A 27,165-nucleotide genomic window follows, 5' to 3' on the forward strand; every position below is an offset into this window, starting at 1 on the left:
GGCCTTGCCACTCAGGCTGGGATAGCTCGGCTTCCAGCACCTGACAAAGATTTTTAAAAAAAATTTTTTTAACGTTGATTTATTATTGAGAGACAGAGAGAGACAGAGCATGAGCAGGGGAGGGGCAGAGAGAGGGGGAGACACAGAATCCAAAGCAGGCTCCAGGCTCTAAGCTGTCAGCTCAGAGCCTGACGCGGGGCTCGAACTCACAAACTGAGAGATCATGACCTGAGCCGAAGTCAAACACTTAACCAACTGAGCCACGCAGGCGCCCCTCCTCATGAGTTCTTAAAGCATACTCAGCAATTGAAAGTAGAAAACATATATAACATTTTTCTGTTTGGGACTTTATTATATATAGAGAGAGGTAATATTGAAGACAACCCGGTCATAAAAGGGAACATGGCCAAAATGGTGGTAAGGCTTTTAGATTCCACTTTATCTTTATTTTTCCTTAAGGAGACACCCCACCCAGTGCAGAGATCAATGCAGGCCTTGAACTCATGACCCTGAGATCAAGATCAAGACCTGAGCTGAGATCAAAAGTCACACACTTAACTGACTGAGTCACCCAGGCGCCCCTCTAGATTCGACTCTAATTAACACAATATTGATATCACTACTGAGGCATTCAGTGTGTATCTTTTCATCTCTAGTGCAATCGCCAAAAAATCCACGACCACATCTTGTCAAAAACACAACAGAAAAATTAAGGTGGAATCTGAAAAAACTCTTCACATAACCCCTGAAAAGCCAAGAAAGGAAAGATAGCCATGCAACACCAAGGGCATAAACAGAAAACAAATACAAAAATGGCTGACCCAGGCTAGATTCTAACATGTCAACAGTCATGTTCAATGTAAATGGCTCAACATGCCAATTAAAGCAGAGATTGTCAACGTGGGTTCACAAAACAAAGACAAACTGACTCAACTCTATGCCGTCTTCCGCAAAAACTCACTTCAAATATAGGGAAATAAGTTGAGTTCAAAGTCAAAGGGTAGGCAATAGTTATGCCATGCAAACACTAGTTCAAAGACGGCTGGGATGGATAGAAAATGGCAGGGCCCAATGGAGACTCCAAATGTCGGGCTTATTTTTGTGACATCCTTAGCCAGGAGGGCCTCTCTCAGAATCAGCCGGATACTCTTCATCTTTCCTCTCGCTGGTTCTGTGCAGACCATTTATCCATACTTCACCACTGTGTGGACCTGCCCACTCCCAGCACCAGCCTATATTCCAGCAGCAAAACGTTTTCTGCCAACGTTTCCATGGGCTTCCATTCCTGTGCTCTGTTCCATGAAAGGGACTCAGATCATTCTGGGATAAATACCAGTGGATAAAATGTTAAAGACACAGCATGTTTTTGATAACGACAACATTAAGACTTAGGAATGCCATGAATGTCCTCAACAGAGAGGTTTTTAAAAAAAAATGTTTATTTATTTATTTTGAGAGCGTGAGAGAGAAGGGGAGGGGCAGAGAGGGAGAGAGAGAATCCCAAGGAGGCCCCACACTGTCAGCGCAGGGACTGAAGTGGGGCTCGAACCCACCAACCGTGAGATCATGACTTGAGCCAAAGTCAAGAGTCGGACGCTCGCCTGACTGAGCCACCCAACCCCCCACCACCACCAACAGAGAGTTTTTGTGAGCCTTCCTGCCTTTTGTTGTGAGAAGGTAACATCTCAGAGGTAATGTTCACCGGAATTGCTTCTTACATTGCTCAGAACTGGTCTCCCTGGGCCTTGTCAATCACGAACACACTTGCGTTTATCTGCCTCTGCCCAGACGTCCAAGAAATGTGCCAATGGATGAAACAGGATTTTTAAAAAATTTTTTTTCAATGTTTATTCACCTTTTTGAGAGACAGAGAGAGACAGAGCATGAGCAGGGAAGGGGTAGAGAGAGGGAGGCACAGAATCCGAAGCAGGCTCCAGGCTCCGAGCCATCAGCACAGAGCCCGATGCGGGGCTCGAACTCACGAACCGTGAGATCATGACCTGAGCCAAAGTCAGACGCTCAACCGAGTGAGCCACCCAGGCACCCCAGAATTTGTTTTTAAAAAGCACTTCGAGGCAGTAGTCCTCTCTTCAGATATTCTTGACGTTAAGATATTAGGATACACTAATAGGTCTCCATGAAATTACACATCAGTCCTCAGGAAATCCTGTGTGATGTGTTGGTGTTACCTGGACCTCGTGCCTTGGACCCTGAACTCAATGATCACACGTCCGTTTATCCATTTTCAGCGGAGAACACTGGATTCTCTCTCCCTGAGTATCTGTCTGAATCACTGTTGTAAACTCTGCTGGTTGAGGTAGGACATCAGATAAGGGTCTCTTCTACTAATGCTTTTGAAGAGCACCTTCTGGGCCTGGTGCCCTTTATTCTCCACCATCCTCAGTAGGGTCTCGTTCCTTCTCTGCTGTGTTGGCATCTGCTGCACCATCTCCTTCTCTTCCTCGGTGAAGACCCCACGGTCCTGAAGATCATCCAGGACTCCATTCAGGTGCCCCATCCTGGCTTGAAGATGACGACGGTGCTCCTTCATAAAGGCCACAGCTGGACAGAAGGAAGCGTTGCAGACTCAGAAAAGGGAAGCTTGCTTATAGGGGTCAGGACCCATGCCCAGCTTCAAGACATAATTCTGCATGGAGACGTTGCTCATTCTCTTTTGTGGGCTGCCCGGGTCTCCCAGACGCACGCTCGGGACGCGCAGTCCATTCTCGGGGGTCAATGAACCTAGGGAGAACTCAGCAATACCTCTTCTTCAATCCCAGCCCCCCCCAAGCTTTGAGCACCTCGCCTTTGCTACTTTCCGGTTGTCATCGGAACCCTAGAGAGAGGGCTCTACGTTGCCATCCATCCAACTACTCATCCTTCTAACAGTCTCCGAGTTCCTACATTGCCAGCAGCTGTGCATGACATCAGAGAGGCAGATGGATAAGGCTGGCTCCCCACCCTCAAGGGTCTTCTGCTGCTGAACTGTGTAGAAAGAGATTTACCTGGTTAAGGACCACACAGGACGGACAGGGGCACTGGACGGAAGAAGGTATTTTGCATCATGCTGACTCAGGGTTCCTGTTGGTGCCCATGTATAGTACCTGTGTGACCTTGGCCAAATAACATTGCTTTCTTGTTCCTCAGTTTCTTCACTAAAAGTGTGGGGGGGGGGCGCCTGGGTGGCTCAGTCAGTTGAGGTTCCAGCTTTGGCTCAGGTCATGATCTCATGGTCCATGAGTTTGAGCTCTGTGCTGACAGTTCAGAGCCTGGAGCCTGCTTCGGATTCTGTGTCTCCCTCTCTCTCTGCCCCTCCCCTACTAACGCTCTCTCTCTCCTTTAAAAATAAATAAATAGGGGCGCCTGGGTGGCGCAGTCAGTTAAGCGTCCGACTTCAGCCAGGTCACGATCTCGCGGTCCGTGAGTTCGAGCCCCGCGTCGGGCTCTGGACTGATGGCTCAGAGCCTGGAGCCTGTTTCCGATTCTGTGTCTCCCTCTCTCTCTGCCCCTCGCCCGTTCATGCTCTGTCTCTCTGTGTCCCAAAAATAAATAAACGTTGAAAAAAAAATAAAAAATAAATAAATAAATAAATAAATAAATAAATAAATAAATATTAAAAAACAAGTGCGAGTGCTGGGACACCTGAGTGGCTCAGTTGGTTAAGCATCCAACTTCGGCTCAGGTCATGATCTGGCGGTTCGTGAGTTCGAGCCCCACATTGGGCTCTCTGCTGTCAGCACAGAGCCTGGAGCCTGCTTCAGATCTTTTGTCCCCCTCTCTCTGCCCCCCCCCCCCCCCCGCTTGCACTCTCTCCCTCTCTCTTTCTCTTTCAAAATAAAACAGCATTTTTTAAAAAGCGTGATTGCTTTTTATGTACAACTCATGCCCCTAGAACTTTTGCTCTTAACACGGTGGCACAGGTAATTCGTGCCCAGGCATCTGTGGCTATAGCCAAACAGCTTAATTTAATGACGTGATTTCTGTGAAGTCTCGGTCTTTGTACTGAAAAGTCATCGCAAGGGTGTGGTCAGTGACTCCACAGTTTGAATGAATGATGTTGCTGCCACAGAGTCTCCGCTTAACCTATTCTTGCTGCCTCGATTGTTTCAACCTTCCCGTTTGTTTAGCCACTGCTGTTCAACCTTCTTTTTCTTAAGTGTATTTACTTTTTGAGAGAGAGAGAAAGAGCACACGTGCACGAGCAGGAGAGGGGCAGAGAGAGAATCCCAAGCAGCCTCCACGCCATCAGCGCAGAGCCCGATGCAGGACTCGAACTGGGACATCATGACCTGAGCCGGGATCAAGAGTCGGACGCTCAACCGAATGAGCCACCGAGGCGCCCTTGCTATTCAATCTTCTTAACTGGACATAAACTTCACTTTTTCCTTTTCTCCAGGATGCACTCTGAGACGTTTTCAACTCCCTCAACGCTAGATCCAAGCTCCTCATGTCATCCTCTTCTAAATCCCTCCAGTTTTCCTTGGCAACACGCCCCACGAGTATACTTTGATAAGCAGTGTGGAACGGGCTTCGTTGTTTTCACCTGCTGGAATAGAAACCCCATGGGTGCAGAGAGCGTGTCTGTCTCGGGCTACACTGCACACAACATTGTTACTTCACGGCCACTACCGTGTTCCCGCTCTGACGCTCCTCTGTGATTGTCTGGGGAAGCCAGCCACGGTTTATTGACAGGACTAAACAGAAGTGGACGATATGAAGCACAAATACAGGTACCCTGATTATTTAGCATGCTACAGGCCTTCGATAAGCTGCGCTTGTCATCAAGATCATTTTTATCACCATAGTCCCATGAGGGACAAATGTCACCACAGCCTTCAGGTCACAAAGGAGGGGATGACTAGACTCTGAAGCAAAGTCTTCACGGAAGAATTAGTATCAAAGGAGGATTTGAAGGATTTATAGGACTTCTTTAATGTTTCTTTTTGGAAGAGAGAGAGAGAGAGCAAGCAGGGTAGGGCCAGAGGATGCGAAGCTGGCTCTGGGCTGACAGCAGTGAGCCCGACGTGGGGCTGGAACTCATGAACCATGAGATCGTGACCCGAGCCGAAGTCGGATGCTCAACCAACTGAGCCAGCCAGGTGCCCCGGAAGGAAAAGGATTTGGGTATGAAATGCAAGATGCCACCAGGCCAAAAGGGAAAGAGGGGTAAAGAGGTGTCATGATTCATGGCACATGGTGGCCAGGATAAAGATTTGACTCAAGATGTGGGCCGGCAGAAGCTTCTGAAGGGTCTTCTAGACAGAGCGAATGAGTGTCAGTTTCATCCTTCAGACGACAGGTGACAGATATCTCTTGCTCAAGAGCTTGTGTGATAGGAAGGGTAGAGACCCTGTATTAATGCTACACACTCACCACCTACATTAAGTCCTTTCGTTTCCTTTATGAAATCACCTTTACCTGATTCTTCACCAAGATCTGTAGCTGAGTTTGAACCCAGTTGCAACTCCAGGGGTGGGGCCTGATTTTCTCCAGCTAGTCTGCCTCTCTGGACCTCCTGACAACACCCGCTGGCCAGGATGGGTCTGTTGCCATGTCAAGCCAATGCGATACCCGAGGAGCCTTCTCCTCCCCAAGAGACACCAGAAAATACTCTCCTTCTCCTGGATGATCTGTTTTGACAAAGGGGGCCCGTCACTTCTACTGTGTGGAGCCTGACAATCATGGCCAACAACGTGGAAGGCAGAATGGAGTCCTCTGAATCTTGGCTCCTTATTTTACTTTCCTTATTTTCTTTTTAAAAGTTTAGTGTGATCGAGTTCCACGCTCCTCCAACTGAGCCAGCCAGGTGCCCTTTGGCATTTTATTTTAAATAATTTCTTTCCCCGCTATCTACCATCTCCATTAACCTGAACAAATTCCCAGCTAACACCTGATCTTGACATTTACAACAGCCTCATAAGCCAATTCCCACTTCCTGTTCATTCCTCACTCACAGTCATCCACACAGTTCCGAAAGGTGAGTGCCTTGTTACTCACCCTTCAAAAGTCCCCCTTTGCCTTCGGACTAAGCTCCAAAAGAGTTCAACGATCATCCTTATGCTTACAAGTTCTGTTTCTTGCCTGCCCCTCTGGTCTCATGTGGGCTCCGTCTCTCTAAAGTTTGATCCCCAGCCGCCTCGAACTACTCTTACTTAAAGTTCAGCAGATGCAAAATGGTTTCCCAAAAAAGCGTGGTTGCACGCTCAGAGTCTGCGTATTACAGCCTCATGTGTTTGCTGAAGTGCATCAGACTCTGTGTTTGTCTCTGGAACCACTTAGTCTTTGTAAATGAAGAGAAGGTATGAACCCACATTGAGCGACATCACTCAAAGATCTCCTGAAATCAGACTTTTGGTGGAAACACTGCACTGACCTGGGAGGGGAGGAGGGGCCGATGTAGCACCAAACTGGAGCTCCTCTAGGAAGGAAGGAAAAGTTGGAGAATGATATGAAATCAGCTGTATACCTTTATTTAGTTTTTCTTTTCTTTTCTTTTTTAAGTTTATTGTTTTAGTAATCTCTATGCTTATCTTGGGGCTGGAACTCATGACCCCGAGATCAAGAGTCACATGCTGTACTGATCGAGCCAGACAGGTGCCCCTTGGTTTCTCTAGGCTTTGATGTAACACACTAAAATACATTTTTTTAATTTTTAAATGTTTTTATTTATTTTTGAAGGAGAGAGAGAGAGAGAGAGAGAGAGAGAGAGAGAGACAGAGCATGAGCAGGGAAGGAGCAGAGAGAGAGGGAAACACAGAATTTGAAGCAGGCTCCAGGCTCCTAGCTGTCAGCACAGAGCCCGATGCAGGGCTCAAACCCACAAACCATGAGATCATGACCTGAGCCGAAGCCGGACGCTCAACCGACTGAGCCACCCAGGCGCCCCTGTAACACACTAAAGTAATTTAATTCCATTTCCTAAGTGAAGGATCCCATTCGAACATTAATATACAAATGGAACCCCATGAGGTAGAAGGTCACCCCCTACGCATTAGGGAAATGCATCAGAGGAAGGAATATATTTTCCCAACATTCCTTCTATTTCTATTTATAAGCCAGTATGTGAGACAATGTGAAGCCAACGCTTAAGTTATCATACTGTTCTACATAAATTATCCTCTAGGAAACAGAACTACCCTATGACCCAGAAGTTGCACCAGATATTATGTAGCCAGAGGATCCAACAAGATCCAGATTTGAAGGGGTTCATGCGCCCCAATGTTTATAGCAGCATTATTTACAACAGCCAAACTATGGAAGAGCCCAAGTGTCCATCAACTGATGAATGGATACAGAAGATATAGCATATATATATGTGTGTGTGTGTGTGTGTGTGTGTGTGTGTGTGTGTGTGTGTGTGCATATATATATATTACTCAGCCATCAAAAAAAAATGAAATCTTGTCATTTGTAGCTATGTGGATGGAGCTAGGGTATACTATGCTAAGTGAAATAAGTCCATCAGAGAAAGATGAATACCATAGAATTTCGCTCATATGTGGAATTTAGGAAACAAAACAGATGGACATATGGGAAGGAGAAAAAAAAAAGAAAGAAAGAGGAAAGCAAACCATAAGCAACTCCTAATGATAGAGAACAAACTGAGGGTTGATGGAAGGGAGGCGGGTGGGGGAGGGGCCGGGTGGAAGATGGGCACTAAGGAGGGCACTTGTTATGATGAACACTGGGTGTTGTATGTAAGTGACGAATCGCTGAATTCTACTCCCGAAACCACTATTGCACTATATGTTAACTAACCAGAATTTAAAGAAAAATTAGGAAGAAAACAATTATCTTCTAGGCAAACGTGTTTTGGCATGAAATACCATCATGAAGTGATTAAACATGAATAAGCGAGTACATTCCTTAAACCTTATAACGCCGGGGTTGTTGATAGTGCAGAACTTTGGACACTATAAACTGTCAGTAAATTTATTTTCTTCTCTGGGATGAGACCATAAACAGACCTTCTCCTGTGATAGACTTCACTGCAACCAAGGAGACAGGTGCATGATTTTTTTCCTCCCCCCCCCCCAATTTTAGCCTTATATATATATATTTTACCTACCTGGCTTCACCAAAGTGTACCAGATCAAAGTCTTGTATCTTTTTTCAGTAATTTCAAGCATGATTGGTTCCTTCATCCTCCCAGCATAGACTTTAGAGAAGACCTGGATTTCTCCAGGGTTCCTGTAGGATAATTTCAACTCCTAGAGGAAACACATGACTTAAAGCATCGGTGGGGGGGGGGGGGGGAGGGGGTAGAAAGTTCTGTTTGCCTACAGGAAACTGGCCACTGAAATGTAATCCATTTCCCATACAATCTCATGGCTGGTTGAGAGGAGAACAGAGGGAGAAAGGTCAACATTCTTGGTAAGTTTACAATTTCAGGAAATATTATTGTTCCATGGAAGGAAGAGTAGACCAGCTCTTATCAGGACATGGTTCAGAGACTAATCTTCTCTCTTTTTTTTTTTTCTTCAAAAGTACAAAATATTTTGAACCATGTGTTCAATTTGAGTTATATCCAATTCTACTGACCTTGGGTATTATTTCCAGGGGAGGTGAACAAGACACAATATAACGGGAACCAAAATTCAGTGGGTCCACTGGGGGCGAGGTCTGCAGACGCACACCTTGAAACTTAGCTTCCTCCTCATCTATTGCCTGAGGAAGAAGCAACAGAAGCAAATCAGAGGGCGAAGCTAAAAGGAAATAAGCAAAAGCAGTCGCATACAAAGTTCTCCATATACTGTATCAAGTAGCACGTATGACATCATTCAATGGATGTAAAGGTTCATGTACAGACTGATACATTCAAATATATATGTATATACCTATATATGCATATTCGTATATATATGAATATGTCTCTGTACATAAGGAAGGAATGTCGTTTTGAAAAGGCTCAGGTCATGATCTCACAGCCGTGAATTCGAGCCCCGAATCAGGCTCTGTGCTGACAGCATAAAGCCTCCTTGGGATTCCCTCTCTCTCTCTGCCCCTTCCCTGCTCTCTCACTCAAAATAAACAAATAAACTTTAAAATATTTTCTCTTGTATTTTAAATACCCATGGTTACTCACAACCTAACAACCGCCAGGCCCATACTTGCCTCTTACTGAGCTGTAGGAAAATTAACCAATTGGCTAGCAAAGCAGATGAGTCTTCCCCCACTAACCTCTCCACCGAGGTTGGAGGAACACAAGTGGTACTCTATCCAGGGATGCAGTAGCTATGGGGCCACAATGGCCACCAGCATGTCTGCTTCAGCACTAACCCTGGAAAGGGGGGGGGGGGGACTCTGAGCCTTTCACAAATGCACAGGAGGATGACTGCAGAGGGGTGCATGTGTGTTTCATTTAGATATTACTAACGTCCATTTCTACAATGAAATCTCTGCATCACCTCTTCTGCGAGTCCCCATAAGTCTCCTCTCCCTTTTTTGCTTCTCCTTCAAAGCCAGAAAAGGTAGCTCCATTTTTAGCAGAACCAAACTCCTACTGGGATCATTGCGTATGGTTCTAGAGTCTGCACCTACAGATTGACCTTGTGAAGGGTGATTCATGCTTCTATCAATGAAAGCTGTGCCTTGACTTTTCCTATTTGTTTCTTTGTTTGTTTGTTTGTTTGTTGTGTGTGTGTGTGAGAGAGAGAGAGAGACAGAGAGAGCGCCAAGGAGGGGCAGAGAGAGAGGGAGAATCCCTAGCAGGCTTCAAGCTGTCAGCACAGAGCCCAACACGGGGCTCGAACTCACAAAACTGAGATCATGACCTGAACCAAAATCAAGAGTCCCACATTCAACCTACTGAGCCACCCAGGTGCCCCTGTGCCTTGACTGTTCTGTTCAATAGGGAGACAGAAGGTCCAAGGTGATAGGCTGAAAATGTAATTCTCACATCTTCTCCCAAATCTGCAGGCCTTACCTTCGTTAGCAAGGAGTCGCTGGGGATAAGATACAAGTGAAATTTCACATCTTCGGAGTGGAAGTGATAATAGATTAGTGCCGTGGATGTGATGGGGACCGAAAGGCAGGTCCCTCTGGCAAGTCTCAGCAGGATCCCCAACAGAGAGAAGCTAGGGTTTTCCAGGATGGCATAGAAAGGCTCCACTCGGGCTGGCGGCTCCAGGACCATCCCTTCATCCTTAAAATGGGCAACTTGGAACCAAGATATATGGACCTCATTTGCTGCAGGGCAACCAGAAAGGCCATTAGACAATGTTCCCCACCGTCCCCACAGCCTCCTCTCTCCCCTCTGTACCTGGGAGAGAGATGACGTGGGGGAGGTGGATTTCAGTGATGACCCCCTCAGGCTCCACAGAGATGTCAAATAAAGGGCCGGCCACCATCCACTTCTCGTGATGCTGTAACTTCAGGTCCAGGTGCCGACCCCAAGAATCGAACGTAATCGTCACGGTCACTGCTGCTGTTACCAGGAAGCCAAGGCCTGTTGCTGGCCACAGATAGAAGCCGGCCACGGGGAAGTGGACACTGAAAAGAGTCAGAATGATAGTCATACAGGGACAACACCAGGACTTTGATTTAAAGAACAAATGTGCAGGGGCACCTGGGTGACTCAGTCGGTTGAGTGTCTGACTCAATTTCAGCTCCAGTCATGATCTCACAGTTTGTGAGTTCAAGCCCTGCATTGGGCTCTGTGCTGACAGCATGGAGCCTGCCTGGATTCTCTCTCTCTCTCTCTCTCTCTCTCTCTCTCTCTCCCTCCCCTCCCCTCTCTTTCTGCCCTCTCCACCACTATCAGAAATAAATAAACATTTAAAAAATAAAGAACAATTGTGCAGAGGGATGTGATGTTTGGGGTGGAGCAAGGTTCAAGATTCATCTGTGACTTTCACCACATTAGAAAATTCTGTGGGGGAGAGGGGGCCCCTGGGTGGCTCAGTTGGTTGAGCGTCCAACTTCAGCTCAGGTCATGATCTCACGGTTTGTGAGTTCGAGCCCCGTGTCAGGCTCTGTGCTGACAGCTCAGAGCCTGGAGCCTGCCTCGGATTCTGTCTCCTTCTCTCTCTGCCCCTCCCCCCACTTGTGCTCTGTCCCTCTGTCTCTCAAAAATAAATAAATGTAAAAAAAAATTTTTTTAAAGAAAATTCTGGGGAATTAATTAGGCTTTCTGGGCCCTGATTTCTCTGTATTCTACATCTGTCAAAATTAAAATACCAACTCGGAATATGGAATACAGAGAATATTGACAAAATTTCAGATGTCTTAAGAGATATACCATGTACATGTATACATGTTAAGTATCACACATTATATACTTCCTTTATAGCAGAATTGTGTTTAAACAATCAGCATCTTCGATTCTTACCTGTATCTGTTTGCACTCTTATCAATCAACTCAATATCCACATTTCCTTCAGGTCCCAGAAACTGATTACTTTTACAAACCGGTTCAGTCCCAGAACAGAGTTTAGCAACCAGGTGGGGCACTACTGTCTTCTCTTCGCGGCAAGTATCTTCTGAAAAAAAATATGTCGCATGTGTCATATGTGGATTGTTGAAAAAGGCATGGCCTGAAGGGGTCCTGGATGTTGAATTGCACATGTACTGTTGGGAATCCAGATATCAGAGAGAAGGGTATGGGACGAGCACAAGCGGCTTTGTTTTGAATCCACACAGAGAAAGCCACAAGAAGGTTCTTTGTTACTGCTGAAATTACACCCCCAAATTTAAGAAGGAAGTCAGGCTGGGCAGCATGGGGGGGCAGGCGGTGTATTTGCCTAAGTCAGGAACCACAGCAGCTAAATTTCTACATGGTCCCAAGGAGCAGAAAATGCTTGTTGCTGGTGAGGGAAGCCAAGTCCATAAAGCGAACAAGCATGAAAGCTGAAAAGGCAAAGACACATCTGTTCACTCTCATCCTCTCCACCATCCATCCCGTGGCACCCCCAGACCATCGCCCGTTCCCTGAACGCTCCCAGGATCCGGCTGCACAACAATGCTTGGAGACCCTCCATGCACACACTGCTGAATTCACTTCCCACTGCTTAGGCTCTGGGCGAGGATGATTTGCATAGAACAAATATCTCTAACCTGGGCAATAGAAATCTTTTAGACACTGTCCTCTGACAAAAATTGGTTTATGAGGAATTATATATGATGGAATCTCATTTTGCAGAGAGTAGAGATCTTGTATAGGAAAAATGAAAAGTCTCAATTAAACAGTTACTTAACCTCTCTGAGTTTTTTTCCTCATGTAGAATTGCTCTGAATCTTGGTACCTGGCTGTGTGATACCCAGCGAAAATAGCACACAATGTTAGCTATTCATGTGATTAGCTTACCCAGTGACCACATGACTGGGAAGACAGGAGTTGGGCTGGGGATCAAGATACAGCCAACACCAGTGCCCTGCTCTCCTTGAATCTCACATGGCTTTCAAACTACTTCACACCACGTAGGACAGTTTTCAACCATCAGCACTTAGAGGTGGAGCAAGTAATGACAAAATCTAAAATAGTCACGTTGGGTAATTTTTTTCCAACCCAACACAATGAGCATAGATATATGGGCTGAATTTGGAGATGGAACCTATAAGAAGGTATTACTGGTTAAATGAGTCATAAGAAGGGTGCCTGGGTGGCTCAGTCAGTTAAGTGTCCAACTTCGGCTCAGGTCATGATCTCATAGTCCATGAGTTTGAGCCCCGCATCAGGATCTATGCTGACAGCTCAGAGCCTGGAGCCAGCTTCAGATTCTGTGTGTCCCTCTCTCTCTGTGCTCATCCCCTGTTCATGGTCTCTCTCACACTCTCTCTCTCTCTCTTTCTCTGAAAAATAAATAAACATTGGGGCGCCTGGGTGGCTCAGTCAGTTAAGCGGCCGATTTCGGCTCAGGTCACGATCTCGCGCTCCGTGAGTTCGAGCCCCGCGTCAGGCTCTGTGCTGACAGCTCAGAGCCTGGAGCCTGTTTCAGATTCTGTGTCTCCCTCTCTCTGACCCTCCCCCGTTCATGCTCTGTCTCTCTCTGTCTCAAAAATAAACATTAAAAATTTTTTTAAATAAATAAACATTAAAAAAAATTTTAATGAGTCATAAGAAAGAACTCTTTATCCAATAGGAAAGGTGTCCTGGTGTCCTTACAAGAAAAGGAAGGGGGACCAGATCTATCTCTCTCTCTCTCTCTCGATGCACAAAGAAAAGGCCATGTGAAGACCCAGGGAGAAGGTGGCCATCTACAAGCCAGGAAGAGAGTCTTCACGAATGACCAAATCTACCAGCCTTTGATCTGAGACTTCTAGCTTCCAGAACCAGGAGAAAATTAACTTCTATTGTTTAAGGCTCCTAGTGTACCGTATTTTGTTATGGCAGACCTAGTAGACCAATACAATGGAAATGTCTCCTAACCAAATACAATCCAATGCTGCCACACCTCACCTACCAGCTGGAAGATTTCTCACCTCTAAGTTTGCTTTATTTGTCTTTGAAGTAGAATCTATATAATCCACTCATAGAGTTTCCATGGATAATAAAAAGAGAATATGTGTAATAACCCTAATAGAGTATTTGGAATATGGAATTCATTCCTGATATAACGTCCAAGATTTTGAGTACTTCGTATCCCCATTTAAGTTGTATGGAGGATGGTGTTAGAGATAAGAAAATTTGTTTTTGGTCGTCACTGCCATAAAGGACTTCAACACTGTCTTCTCTACGTAAAGCCACGGGACATTTCCATCAACCCACTGACACAGCCCTGGCCTCATCTCTATGTTAGCCAATTACCTGATTCTTGACTCTGTGAAGATTCCTGGTCTTCAGATTCGCTTCTGAATGGAGAACTTGAGTGTCAAAAATGAGGAAAATATTAGAAATTAGTTCACAGCAGGCACCTGGCTATCAGTAGAGCATGAGGCTCTTGATCTTGGGGTCATGAGTTTGAGCCCCATGTTGGGTGTAGAGATTACTTACAACCAAAACTTAAAAAAAAAAGAAATAAATCAGTTCACACACATGCAATAATAATAATAAATAATAATAATAATAATAGTAATAGTAATGAAAGGGATGTGATTAAAAACTAGAGCTGTTTGGCCCAAACAGTGGCCACTAGCCAAAAGAGGCCATTTAAACTTTTAATTTAATTTAATTTAATTTAATTTAATTTAATTTAATTTAAAATTCAGCTCCTCAAGGGTGCCTGGATGGTTCAGTTGGCTAAGAGTCCAACTTCATTCAGGTCATGATCTCACAGTCCATTGGTTTGAGCCCCTCGTCGGGCTCTGTGCTGACAGCTAGAGCTTGGAGCCTGCTTAGGATCCTGTATCTCCCTTTCTCTCTGTCCCTCCCCAACTCATGTTCTGTCTCTGTCCATCTCTTGAAAATTAATAAAATTTAAAAACAATTTAAATTCAGCTCCTCAGCTGTACTATCCACATTTCAAATACTTAATACCTACATGTGGAAAATGGATAACATATTGGCTACCGCAGAACAGAACATTTCCATCATCATGGAAAGTTCTACTGGACAGTTGTATTAGACTCTCAAAAAAGAGATAACTTGGACAAAGAGAGGTTTGTTAACAAAATGTAAGCATAGTAGAACTAAGAGGATCTCTCAGCCCAAATGTGTTTTGACCACTCTACCTCTTGTCCTATTATACCAGTGTCCAAAGTGGCCATACCTAACTTCTATTGTTTAAGTTGCTCTGGCTGGGGGGCGCCTGGATGGCTCAGTCGATTAAGTGTCCCAACTCTTGATTTCGGCTCAGGTCATGATCTCATGTTTTGTGGGTTCGAGACCCACATCATTCTCTGCGCTGACAGTGCAGAGCCTGCTTGGGATTCTCTCTCTCTCTCTCTCTCTCTCTCACTCTCTCTCTCTCAAAATAAATAAACTTAAAAAAATATTTCAGTTGCCCTGACTGTGTCACTTCAGCTGGCAGTAGGGGCAGGACTGGAGGGGGACAAGAATTTTGTGACCACATGGGTTTGTGAGATGCGACTGCTTATATTTCCAAATCCAACGGGCATGATGGCAAAGGAGGTCTGAGAGACAATATTCCAGGGCAAGTTAGATGCACGCTACCCACTCTGAGTCTTTTACTGTGGAGTCTTTTTACTACCAACAAAGTACTGTGAACACACGTGCCTGGTGTCACTAAATGTCAACAGTGGTTAGAGAAGGATTTTCCAATTTTAGTATATGTGCTGCCGAAGCGAACACTAGAGAAGAATTTTCGAAATGAGCCTGCAAAACTTCCTGGAGAAAATTCACAGAAACAGGAAGCTGACATCGGTGAGGGTCAAAAGACACAGCAGGGGAAGAGGGAGAGAAGAAAAAGCAGAAGAGAGGTACAAGAGGTCCAATAAAGCAAAAAAGAAGACTGTACCACAAAAGATTCTGATCGCCAAAATTCCCAGAGTGAAGAAGAAATATGTGACAGGACTACGTGGCTTTGCAACTTTCAAAATTGATCTTAAAGAAGCACAGAGACTTGTTGCTCAAAAATTCTCGGGGCGCCTGGGTGGCTCAGTCGGTTAAACATCCGACTTCGGCTCAGGTCATGATCTCACGGTCCGTGAGTTCGAGCCCCGTGTCGGGCTCTGTGCTGACAGCTCAGAGCCTGGAGCCCACTTCGGATTCTGTGTCTCCCTTTCTCTCTGCCCCTCCCCTGCTCATGCTCTGTCTCTCTCTGTCTCAAAAATAAATAAAAACAGTAAAAAAATTAAAAAAAATTCTCCTGTGGGGACTCAGTAACAGGAGAGGATGAGATCATCATTCAGGGAGACTTTATATATGACATGATTGATGTCACTCAGGAAAAAATGGCCAGAGGTGGATGATGATGGCTACAAAGATCTTGGAAAAGCAAAGAAGTGATTTTGGAAATTTGTCTGTAGTTAATGATCATAACTGAGAGTTGATGTGGCCAAAGGGAGAGAGGACTTAAATACATATATATATATACACACACACACACACACACGTTTGTGTGTGTGTGTGTGTGTGCACGTGTGTGTGTGTGTGTGTGTGTGTGTGTGTGTGTCCTACAGTAAAACTGTAGATTTCAGCACACTTGGTATTTTCACTGTTCTGCATAAGGTTGGTTCGTTTTTTTAACTGCCAAAGTCTGATAAACACAGGGGAGACTGTAATGCTTATACATGAAATAGAATTTAGTCAAATAAACATTTTGGGTCATTTAGCATTAATTAATTAATTAATTGGCTCTCATTTGTGTCATATAACTTTTGGAATAAAAACACTGAATTAGCAATTGACTCATGGGTGAAACACATGCCCCCATAACAGTGGTGCCCAAACTGGACTGCACCTGGGAAGCTAAACCACTCGCGCGGGGGGGCCGCCCCCCCGCCGCCCCCCACCCAAATACCTATCACAAAACACAAGCCACAGCCCATACCAATTAAGTCAGGAGGTTGGTGGTGAGACCAAAGCACCATTACTTTTAAAGCTTCCATGATTCCACTATTTAGACAAAGCTGAAAATCATGATCTATGGGGTGAGCTAGTGGTTCATGAGGCACCTGGTTGTGAGAATCTGTCCCTAACACATGAGGACAACCAACACAATCCAGCCTCTGTCTTGGGGAGTTGGAAATTTGGAATGAATCAAGACCTGGGGTATCACAAGGCAAGAATCCTAGTTCCTAAAAAGAGGTATGTATGATGAAGGACGCCTGAGCGGCTCAGTCAGTTGAGCGTCTGACTCTTGATCTCAGGTCATGATCTCATGGCTGTGAATTCGAGCTCTGTGTTGGGCTCTGTGCTCGTCATGAAGCCTGCTTAAGTTAAAAAAAGGGAGGGGGGGGCGCCTGGGTGGCGCAGTCGGTTAAGCGTCCGACTTCAGCCAGGTCACGATCTCGCGGTCCGTGAGTTCGAGCCCCGCGTTAGGTTCTGGGCTGATGGCTCGGAGCCTGGAGCCTGTTTCCGATTCTGTGTCTCCCTCTCTCTCTGCCCCTCCCCCGTTCATGCTCTGTCTCTCTCTGTCCCAAAAATAAATAAAAAACATTGAAAAAATTTAAAAAAAAAAGGGGGGGAGGGGGAGATGTGATGAAAGAGGAAACAAAAGCATTGTTTTCTGTGGGTAAAGTAGTTATGGCATAATTGCTTCCATGGTATCATGAAATGTCTAGTTTCACTGATGTGTTCTTAGATTCCTTTCATTTCTTGATCTATACACGTAATCCTTGATCCCCAAATTCCTTATCTATTCCTTGCTGCGTCTATTCACTTCAACATGAAAGGGATTAACAGAGAAATTGATACACAGGCTATGGATAAAAAAGAACACATATTTGCAGAAGTGGACTTAAAAGAAAGAATCTGTGGCCCAAAAGCGTTCTTGGGCAAGCCACGTGCGAGAAACTTGACCTGCCCTGCTCAGTCTTGGCGCTATGTCTGAGGCTACAGAAGCAGTCATGGATTGTGTTGGCCCCATGCAAAGCACGGAGGTTACATACACAGCCTTCTGTGTGATGCTCCTGCACGCTGGATTCCAATGGGTGGCAGAGGTTGGGATTTCGGTGGTGGGAGGAACCCCTGGTGAGTGGGAGCCAATACATCCCAGTAGGTGGGATCCGACTGTTAAATTTTTCAGGAATTTTGTGGGCAGGTTGTTAAACACAGCTATTATTAAGAATTAAGTTACTGGGGCGCCTGGGTGGCTCAGTCGGTTAAGCGGCCGACTTTGGCTCAGATCATAATCTCACAGTCCGTGAGTTCGAACCCCGTGTCGGGCTCTGTGCTGACAGCTCAGAGCCTGGAGCCTGTTTCAGATTCTGTGTCTCCCTCTCTCTCTGCCCCTCCCCTGTTCATGCTCTGTCTGTCTCTGTCTCAAAAATAAATAAACATTAAAAAAAAAAAGAATTAAGTTACCTAAGACTTTCATTTAAATAGACCATATTACAAATAAATAAACGCTCACATTTTTCTACATCTTACTGTATTCTGCACTCTTTTCTCTAAGTTTGTTATTTATTCTTTTGTCATCTCTACACTCAACATGGGGCTCCGACTCAGGGTCCTGAGATCAAGAGTTGCAAGCTCTTTCTACTGAGCCACCCAGGCGCCTCTATACTCTGTACTCTTGAGGTTATGTTACTAGTTTGAAATCCACCATGATACAAGTAATCACCCCACAGAAATTGGACGGCACTACAAATAAAAGCTCTCTCCCTCCCCTGAGGAAGCTGGTGTTGAATATTTTCCAGCACACCCCTTCAGGGACCCCCCTCCATCCTTCAGCCTCGTCATGAGCCAGATTCCCAAGGCACTGAGTTAGTAATTTGTTTTGGTTCCCAGCTTAACCAATGACACAGTGATCTTTGCATCCATGACTGCCTTTTCGTGTATAGCTTCTCATCCTGCCTTCCTGGAAGAAGAGGTGGTTGATCTCATTCATAAATTTGTGGGTTTGCTGGTAAGACTGTATAACCTCATTCGTTCTCCCCCTGATTCCCATATAAATGACCAAATTCCCCTGATTCTTGTGCGCACCTCTGGTATCGAGGAACAGAATCCAGTACGATTACAGCTTTTTCCATATAATCATTCCCCTTACCAGGAAATCTCTTCCTCACAGGACTCAGTTCCAAGAGCAGTGATGTGCGGTGGTGGCTTTGATATCAACACTTCACAATATCCTCCACTTTCTGAGAAAGTAGAAAACTGGTCATCCTGTATCTGCGCAGCCGAAGAGCAGGGGTGAGATACGTCATCATATCCACTGCAAACAGAATGGAAGTTGTGTTACGAATACAGCACGGAGGCCTGGTGGAAGGACAATCTTGGCAGCATGATTTTATGTTAAAAGCCATGGACCCCATGCTTTGTCTTTATGGAAGCCTTCTCTCAAGCCCCCATGAGTCCACCTCACCCCGCTTCATACCAGATTTCACTGTGTCTCTATTTCCCACTCCACATTGCTCTCTCCATCCCGGGAAGCAGAACTCAGTCGATTCTCAACACCAAGTACTTGCTGTAACATTTTGTTTCATACTAGATTGTTGACCTAAGTGACCTTGTTGAGAAGTTTAGGGAGAAGAGAAGATTCCTAGCTTATATTCTGCCTTCACCCATCATTGGTGCCCGAGAGAATGGGACCCTAATGTGAGTGAGTGAAATTCCAGGATATCAGTGAGATTATGTTCTGTAAGAACCCACCCAGAACAGGGGCACCTGGGTGGCTGAGTTGGTTAGCAACAGACTCTTGACTTTGGCTCAGGTCATGATCTCATGGTTTTTGGGTTCAAGCCCCAAGTTGGGCTCTGTGCTGGCAGTGCAGAGCCAGCCTGGGATTCTCTCTCTCTGCCCCATCCTTGTTCATGCTCTCTTGTTTTCTCTCAAAATAAGTAAACATTTAAAAATGTAAGAGGAAAAGAACCCATTCAGTACTAATGCTCCTTTTCTACCTCCTGCCTCCACATGATGAGATACACCTGAGATGCTAAATGATGGCTATCAGGCTTATTTCCTTCTTCCACTGGGGATCCTTGTCAAGATATGGAACAGAAAAGTCCTATGCTAGGTCCTTTCTTCTTCTTCACACTTGAGAGCTGGGGTCCAGGGTCCCTTGGCTGGCTGATATCAAGATTGGGGTTAAGAGCAAGGGAGCATCCTTTGGGCCAAGACCTGTACTGTCTAATATGATAGCCACTAGACACACATGCCTATTTAAACTTAAATTTTAATTAATTAAAATTTAAAATCAGTTTCTCACTTGAGCTAGCCATATTTCAAGTGGCCAAACATCGTAAGTGGACAATGGTTTTCATATTAGACACCACGGATATGAGCTATGCCCATGCTGGCAAGAATTCTATTGATAGCCCTGACCTTAATCATCTACGATGGTTCACTTGACTAGAGATTGGCATTGGAGTAACTGGCATTGGTTCAACCAAATAAAGTGGTTTATTGAGTCCTACAAGCCATGGTACCCTGTATAGAAATAGCCTATTGAGAAAGGGTGGATAGACGAAGCAACACTGAGAAATTCTTGTGTTCATCGGCAATATATTCCAGCCTGTCAAATATTACCTTGAAATAAAATCTATATCTGAGTTACTAGTACTGGGTCAATGTCAATTTCCAAATTGTGGCAGTGATATTTTTGTTGTTGTTGTTATTGTAGTTAGAGAGAGAAGAGTGGGGGAGGGGCAGAGGGGGAGAGAGAGAGAGAGGGGGAGAGAGAGAGAGAGAGAAAATCTCAAATCTCAAGCAAGCTTCATGCTCAGCTCTGAGCCCAATTCAGGGCTGGATGCCACGACCCTGGGATCATGACCTGAACTGAAATCAAGAGTTGGCACTCAACCGACTGAGCCACCCAGGCGCCCTGACAATGACTACGGTTATAAAAGATATCATCATTAAGGGAAGCTGGGTTAAGTGAACATTTTTGCTCATTCTGTACTACTTTGGCTACTTCCTGTGGGTCTTAAACCATCTCAAAATAAAAAGTCATAACGACGAAAAAGAAAGAACAAATACGCTGATTTTTATGCAAATAATGTCAACGTCTTTGCTTTTCACTGATCTCTATGAGACAGAGGGACAAGATCCAGAATCTTCCATTTTCTCCACACTGAATATAGTATCTCTTACCTGAAAAAGTCAGTTTTGCATCGGTCCTGAGAAGGGGTAGAGATCTGTTTTTGTTTTTGCTTTGACCGGGCGGACATCTTCCATGGTGACAGGTAGAAGTTCTCTGAGTGGTAGACGTTCTTTTCCACTTTGTCGGCATCACTGATGCACACACACAACCTGGAAAACACAAAGGGTGTTGTGATTTGTGTATGTGCAGGGAACTGGATGGGGGGATGGTCTCCTCACTGTGATGCAGTGGAAGTAACACAAACCAGATGCCTCATCCTCAGAGTGATGCATTTTCTGATGTCCACCTTGGGATTCACTTATTTCACTGTGTTGACTGTTACCCCATCACCACTCAGCAGACAGTGAGCTCATCTCAGGAGACATGGCTCATTTGATTCTCAGTGCTTCATGTTCATCACATGTATACGTAATACTTGGTAAGACTTAACACAGACTCGAATATAACTTGTACAACAATATTGCGTGCTAGTAAAGTAGGGAGTGTGAGAAGTTCCTTACTCTTCTGCTGCCCTTCATCGGTCCCAAAAAGGGGGAACTTTTGTACAATTGCACCACACTAGATGAATTAAACTTCCCCCAAAGCAACATCTGTTTATTTAGTGTGAGTCTGTCGTGACTATGGCGACCAAAGAGAAGAGAATCCAAAGGCTGGTTCTTGGCACTTACAGCCAAATCAACATCGTTGCTTAACTCTCTGAGGGAAGTATCAGTTTCCTGACTTGTAAAGCAAGGCTATAATACCATCCTCGCAAACGCTTGTGATGATTAATTCTAGCAGGGGAATGTTACCCAGTACCCAACCTAAAAAATGTTAGATTCCCAAAGAAAATAACTCACGTCAGTTACGCTCAATATTCCCTAGCATGGGGGGCTTGTACACCTGCTAATTGGCTGCATCTTTGGTCCAATTCATTTCTGTCCAGTTCCAAGATGAGGCAAAAATGTGCTTTCATTGGTCACAAAGAAAACAAGAGCCTCTGGAAGGTGTGCTGTTGAGGAGTAGCTGAAGCGTTCATGGATACAGCCTAGTGAGTTCGCCTTGTGCCTTGGGATGGCCAAAAGCACAGCCATGGCATCAGGGAAAGAGTTGGAGGAACGTCCATAGACTCACTTGTGCTCAGGTATGAAGTTGTGGTCAGAGTCAAGGTCATATTACCCAATGATGGGGAGAGAAAGTCTAGGTAGTACATCTGGCCATCCAGGAACGTGTTCCCCCTCAGGTATGTTGACACGAGTGAATGAAAAAGAAATGTAAGCAGAGCCTTTTCTTTAAAAAGAAAAAAGAAAAAAAAAAAAAGCAAGGACACCTGGGGGGACTCAGTCGGTTAAGCGTCTGACTCTTGGTTTTGGCTCAGGTCATGATCTCATGGTTCATGAGATTGAGCCCCGCATTGGGCTCTGGGCTGACAGCACAGGGACTACTTGGTATTCTCTCTCTCTTCCTCTCTCTCTCCCCTCTCTCCCCCTCAAAATAAATAAATACACCTAAAAAATTTTTAATAAAATTAAATAAATAAAACAAAAAGATCATAGTACTCAGTATTTCATGCATCAGTAATGAGGGGACAGAGGAAAATAATGAGGTACAGAGGATACAAAGCCCTCAAAAGTCCTCGAAGGGCAGTATATATACTCTCACCATGTCAGAGGGCATCTCTTACATATGCGTATCCTTTTCTTAGATGTATATTTTTCCATTTTATCAGCCGGTGTGTTTACCTCTCTGCTACGTCTCTATTAACCCTGAGAAAAGAAAAGGAAATTGTATTCACATAAGTTGGAAGAAACTGCAGATAAATGTTAGCTTTTACGTCGCCACGCAATCGCCAACATTGCTTATCGTCCGCTCAAAAGAGGTACAGCAGGTGAATTGTTCCCAGTAATGCTAGGCACTTGGAAGAGAGACCCAGAAAAAACTGTGAACTTTAAAAATTATTTTTTAATTTTTCAATTTGTTAAGTGTTTGTTTCTTTCTGAGAGAGAGAGAGAGAGTGCAAGCAGGCTAGGGGCAGAGAGAGAGGGGGGGACAGAGGATCTGAAGTGGGCGCCCTGATGACAGCAACGAGCCCAATGCAGGGCTCTCTCTCTCTCCTTCTCTTCTGTCTCTCTCTCTCAGAACAAATAAAAAAGAAAAAAAAAAAAAACCCAGAGATTAGAACCACATGGTAAACACGGGCAAATACCAAAAACCATAATACCGATTAAAACTCAAAGAGATTCATTACAGCCCAATACCGAAGAAAGATTTGTAGGAAGCTATTACAGACTCTGCAGAAGTGAAGGTCTTTTCTAAGTTAATTTATTTATTTTAAGAGAGAAAGAGAACGAGTGGAGGAGGGGCAGAGAGAGAAGGAGACAGAGAATCCCAAGCAGGCTCCCCACCACCAGCATACAGCCCAACACAGGGCTCAATCCCAAGAACTGTGAGACCATGACCTGAGCTGAAACCGAGAGTCTGTCCTCAACGGACTGAGCCACCCAGGCACAGAAGTGACTTTGATTTTGCTTTCTTCTGAGTCAGATGCCGGCTCTGTCTGGCTCAAATCTACCCACAACCAGCTGCAGGGGGTTCTGAAAGCCCACTTCCCCTGCTGATTTCAAAAGGAGCTTGGAACTAGGCAATCTGCAGCTAAGGGCATCCTCCCATCTGTCCCTCCCTCCCCTGAAGCCACCCTACTTGATCTTTTCCTGCAGCACTTACCTAAGTCTCGGCTTCCCCAGGGCACAGAAAGGAGAAGGCAGAGCTGGTGGCTCAGACGTCCCCGGGCTGCCCCAGGTTATGTTCATCTGGGGAAAGACTACCCCAAAGGGAAGAGGCTGAGGCTGAGTCAGAGGAGAATTAGGGACCTCCTCTTATTAAAAGAAGAAGTCCTGCCTCTTGTTATTTATGACAAAATACCTTCCCAAGAATGTGTGATCACTGATGCTCAATTTTACTTTTTTTTTAACGATTTTACTTGTACGTAATCTCTACCCCCAACATGGGGCTCAAACTCACAACCCTGAGATCAAGAGTTGCGTGCTCTACCCCCTGAGCCAGCCAGGTCACCCACTGATACTCAATTTGAAATGTAATTATAATAATACTTTTACCGTAATGTTGTTGATATTAATAATTTTGAATAGTGCGTGTAATACTGTAATTATTAGAAGGTAGCTTTGTTGGGGCGCCTGGGTGGCTCAGTCAGTTAAGGGTCCGACTTCAGCCCCGGTCATGATCTCACAGTTTGTGAGTTCGAGCCCCACGTTGGGCTCTGAGCTAGGCATGAAAACTAATTTAAAAAAAAAAAAAAAAGGCAATAAGAGGAGCCTGGGTGGCTCAGTAAGCTAAGCATCCAACTCTTGGTTTTGGCTCAGGTCACGATCTCACAGTTCCTGGGTTCGAGCCCTGCATTGGGCTCTGCACTGACTGTGCAGAGTCTACTTGAGATTCTCTCTCTCTCCCTCTCTCTGCCTACTCACACTGTCCCTGTCTCTATCAAGATAAGTGAATAAATTTTAAAATAAAATTAAATAGGGGCGCCTGGGTGGCTCAGTCGGTTAAGCGTCCAACTTCGGCTCAGGTCATGATCTCACAGTCTGTGCGTTCGAGCCCCGCGTCGGGCTCTGTGCGGACAGCTCAGAGCCTGGAGCCTGTTTCGGATTCTGTGTCTCCCTCTTTCTCTGACCCTCCCTGTTCATGCTCTCTCTCTCTCTCTGTCTCAAAAATAAATAAATGTTAAAAAAAATTTTTTTAAATAAAATAAAATTAAATTAAATAAATAAATAATGGCAAGAAAAAGCAACCCAACTTTATTATTTAAAAAAAAAATTTTTTTTAAGTCTTATTCATTTTTGAGAGGCAGAGACAGAGCACGAGCAGGGGAGGGACACACAGAATCCGAATGGCATCCAGGCTCTGAGCTGTCAGCACAGAGCCCGACATGAGGCTGGAACTCAGGAACTGTGAGATCATGACCTGAGCTGAAGTCGGACGCCCAACGGACTGAGCCACCCAGGCGCCCCAAGCAACAACCCAACTTTAGATGTTGGCCAGGATCTGGATGCCATTGTCCTAATGCTCACTTTTTTTTTTTTTTTTTTTTTAATAATTTTAAGTAATCTCTGTGCCCAACATGGGGCTCGAACTCACAACCCTGAGAACAAGAGCCACGCGCTCCCCTGGGTGGCTCGGTCATTTGAGCGTCAGACTTCGGCCCAGGTCATGATCTCGAAGTCTGTGAGTTCAAGCCCCGCGTTGGACTCTGTGCTGACAGCTCAGAACCTGGAACCTGCTTCAAAGTCTACATCTCTCTCCCTCTCCGCCCCTCCCCTGCTTGCGCTCTGTCTCTGTCTGTCTCTCTCTCTCTCTCAAAAATAAGCATTAAAAAAATTAAAAAAAAAAAAAAAACAGTCCCGCGCTCCACCAACCGAGCCAGAACATAGAGTAGGATATAGAGCACCGTTGTTCAGTTGGCCAGGGACACTGGCGGCAAAGGATTGCAGAAAGAGCAGCAATCAGCGGGCAGAGTTTACTCACTCTTCTGGGGAGGAGAGGGGCCAGACATCCAGAGATGTGCCGAGTTCCTGCCAGGGAGTTTTCAGGGTTTGAGAGGGCTGAGGCTCTGTCCTCAGAGGGGCCAATTTCTCGGCAGGGGAGCTAGAGCTAGAGGTGGTAGGTTTTTAAGCAACTCTGTCCAGGATGTGGGTTGCGGTCAGGCTAGAGAAGAGTATGGTGCCTGCTTTCTGAGGTTGGAGGGTACCCTGACTTAGAAAAACAAAGAGTTCAGGGTCAAGGGCACACTTGACCCTGTGAGTCTTGCCGCTAAGTGTGGCTGGTGGGGCAGAGAGCTTTGAATAGATTCAACAGTCATTTTGGCTTTCGTGCAAAACAATCCTGGGGGCGCCTGGGTAGCTCAGTCTGTTAAGCATCCTACTTCAGCTCAGGTCACGATCTCTGGGTTCATGAGTTCAAGTCCCATGCTGGGCTCTGTGCTAACAAGCTCAGAGCCTGGAGCCTCCTTTGGATTCTGTGTCTCCCTCTCTCTCTCTCTCTGCCCCTCCCCAGCTCCTGCTCTGTCTCTCTCTCTCTTTCTGAAAAATAAATAAACATTAAGAAAAAAAAAATTTAAAGATCCCATAATTTGCATACTTTGAAATTTTCCTTCTATTTCAAAATAATACGTGTATTTGTAGCCTTGGGTTGTTTTAGGGGTAAACAAAATAAAACCCTTATTTTTCCAAACCTGTCATTGTACCTTAATTGTACAGTATGATGTGTGTGTCACTACTGATATATTTTTTTATTTGTTTCTTCCATATATTTTGTGATTTCTATTTTGCCTTATTTTATTTTTTTTCTTTTTTTTTAAAGAAATCTCCTCCTTCCTCCTCCCACTTCTTTTTTTTTTTTTCAACGTTTTTTATTTATTTTTGGGACAGAGAGAGACAGAGCAGGAACGGGGGAGGGGCAGAGAGAGAGGGAGACACAGAATCGGAAACAGGCTCCAGGCTCTGAGCCATCAGCCCAGAGCCCGACGCGGGGCTCGAACTCACGGACCGCGAGATCGTGACCTGGCTGAAGTCGGACGCTTCAACGACTGCGCCACCCGGGCGCCCCTCTTGAGATGTTGTTTGATTGAATATTCAGTTCTAGGGTGACAGTTCTTTGTGTTGTCAGCATTATTTAACACATAGCATCAGATAGCATTTAAGGTGAATGTTTAATGACTGATGTTTTTGGCCAGAGTCACATCTTGGCACACTCATCCATCTTTCTCAGAGACAAGCAGGCATTTCCTTCCAGTTGCTTTTTCTGTTTGAACCTCAGTGTTGCCCTGTGGTTAGGTGTGGATCGCCTCTCCTACCCTCTCTATGATCTCATTACAGGATTTTCAATACACAGATGTGCATCCTTTGCCCTATAATCTGTATGTTCTTTTTTTTAAGTAGGCTTCATGCCCAACCGTGGAGCTTGAACTCACGACCCTGAGATCAAGAGTCAAGGGTTGTGCTCCACCCACTGAGCCAGTCAGGCGCTCCTGTACGTTCTTTTACTTATTTTTTAAATTTTATTATTGAAGCAGAGCGGACATACAATTCGTTTCAGGTGTACAACGTAGTGATTCGACAATTCTATACATTACTCAGTGCTCACTGCGATGAGGGTCGTCCCCAGCTATCGCCATATAACATTATTACAATATTGTGTTCCTTCCTTAGGCTGTACTTTTCATCCCTGTGACTTACTTGTTTTATAACTGGAAGCCTGTACCTCTTAATCCCCTTCCCCTATTTTGCCTGTCCGCCATCCCCCTCCCCTCTGGCACCCACCTGTCGGTTCTCTGTATTTGTGACGTATTCAAACCTTGATCGCCATTTCTGTGACTTCCCAGGCTGCCCTCTGGATAATTTCTTCAAATCTACCTTCCAGTCACTAACGATCTCTTCCGGGTTGTTGTTTCTCCCCTCCTAGTACGTTGCCGAGTCCACCTATCCAGGCTTTATTGTCATGCTGTCCTTCAAAGATCAAATTAGCCAGGGGGTTAAAAGCACAATGTTTTCTTGCGCTGGTGAAGAAAACT

At 45.1% G+C, this 27,165-nt stretch overlaps 1 protein-coding gene and 1 pseudogene across 8 annotated transcripts; one reads left to right on the plus strand and one right to left on the minus strand.

Moving 5' to 3' along the window:
* Positions 1-23,430, minus strand: CARD8 (caspase recruitment domain family member 8). 8 transcript variants are annotated; one of them, XM_040457565.1, is made up of 12 exons: positions 23,304-23,430; positions 22,242-22,345; positions 20,591-20,749; positions 18,549-18,713; positions 13,745-13,800; positions 11,330-11,477; positions 10,262-10,491; positions 9,926-10,188; positions 8,542-8,667; positions 8,069-8,210; positions 6,374-6,418; positions 1,983-2,562 (listed from the first exon to the last, which is right to left on the minus strand). In XM_040457565.1, the coding sequence occupies exons 2-12, from the start codon at positions 22,298-22,300 to the stop codon at positions 2,291-2,293; spliced, it is 1,665 nt and encodes a 554-aa protein (XP_040313499.1). In that variant the 5' UTR covers positions 22,301-22,345; positions 23,304-23,430; the 3' UTR covers positions 1,983-2,290. The 8 variants fall into 8 exon arrangements, with proteins under 8 accessions (XP_040313505.1, XP_040313499.1, XP_040313500.1 ...); XM_040457566.1 differs by having other exon boundaries at positions 9,926-10,158; positions 11,330-11,480; XM_040457564.1 differs by having other exon boundaries at positions 11,330-11,480.
* On the plus strand, positions 14,418-18,243 carry LOC121019043 (density-regulated protein-like; annotated as a pseudogene).
* Positions 23,431-27,165: the final 3,735 nt, after the last annotated feature.

This window comes from Herpailurus yagouaroundi, unplaced genomic scaffold, assembly GCF_014898765.1.
Source record: "Herpailurus yagouaroundi ecotype Mexico unplaced genomic scaffold, PumYag 220, whole genome shotgun sequence".
NCBI classification, from domain to species: Eukaryota; Metazoa; Chordata; class Mammalia; order Carnivora; family Felidae; genus Herpailurus; species Herpailurus yagouaroundi.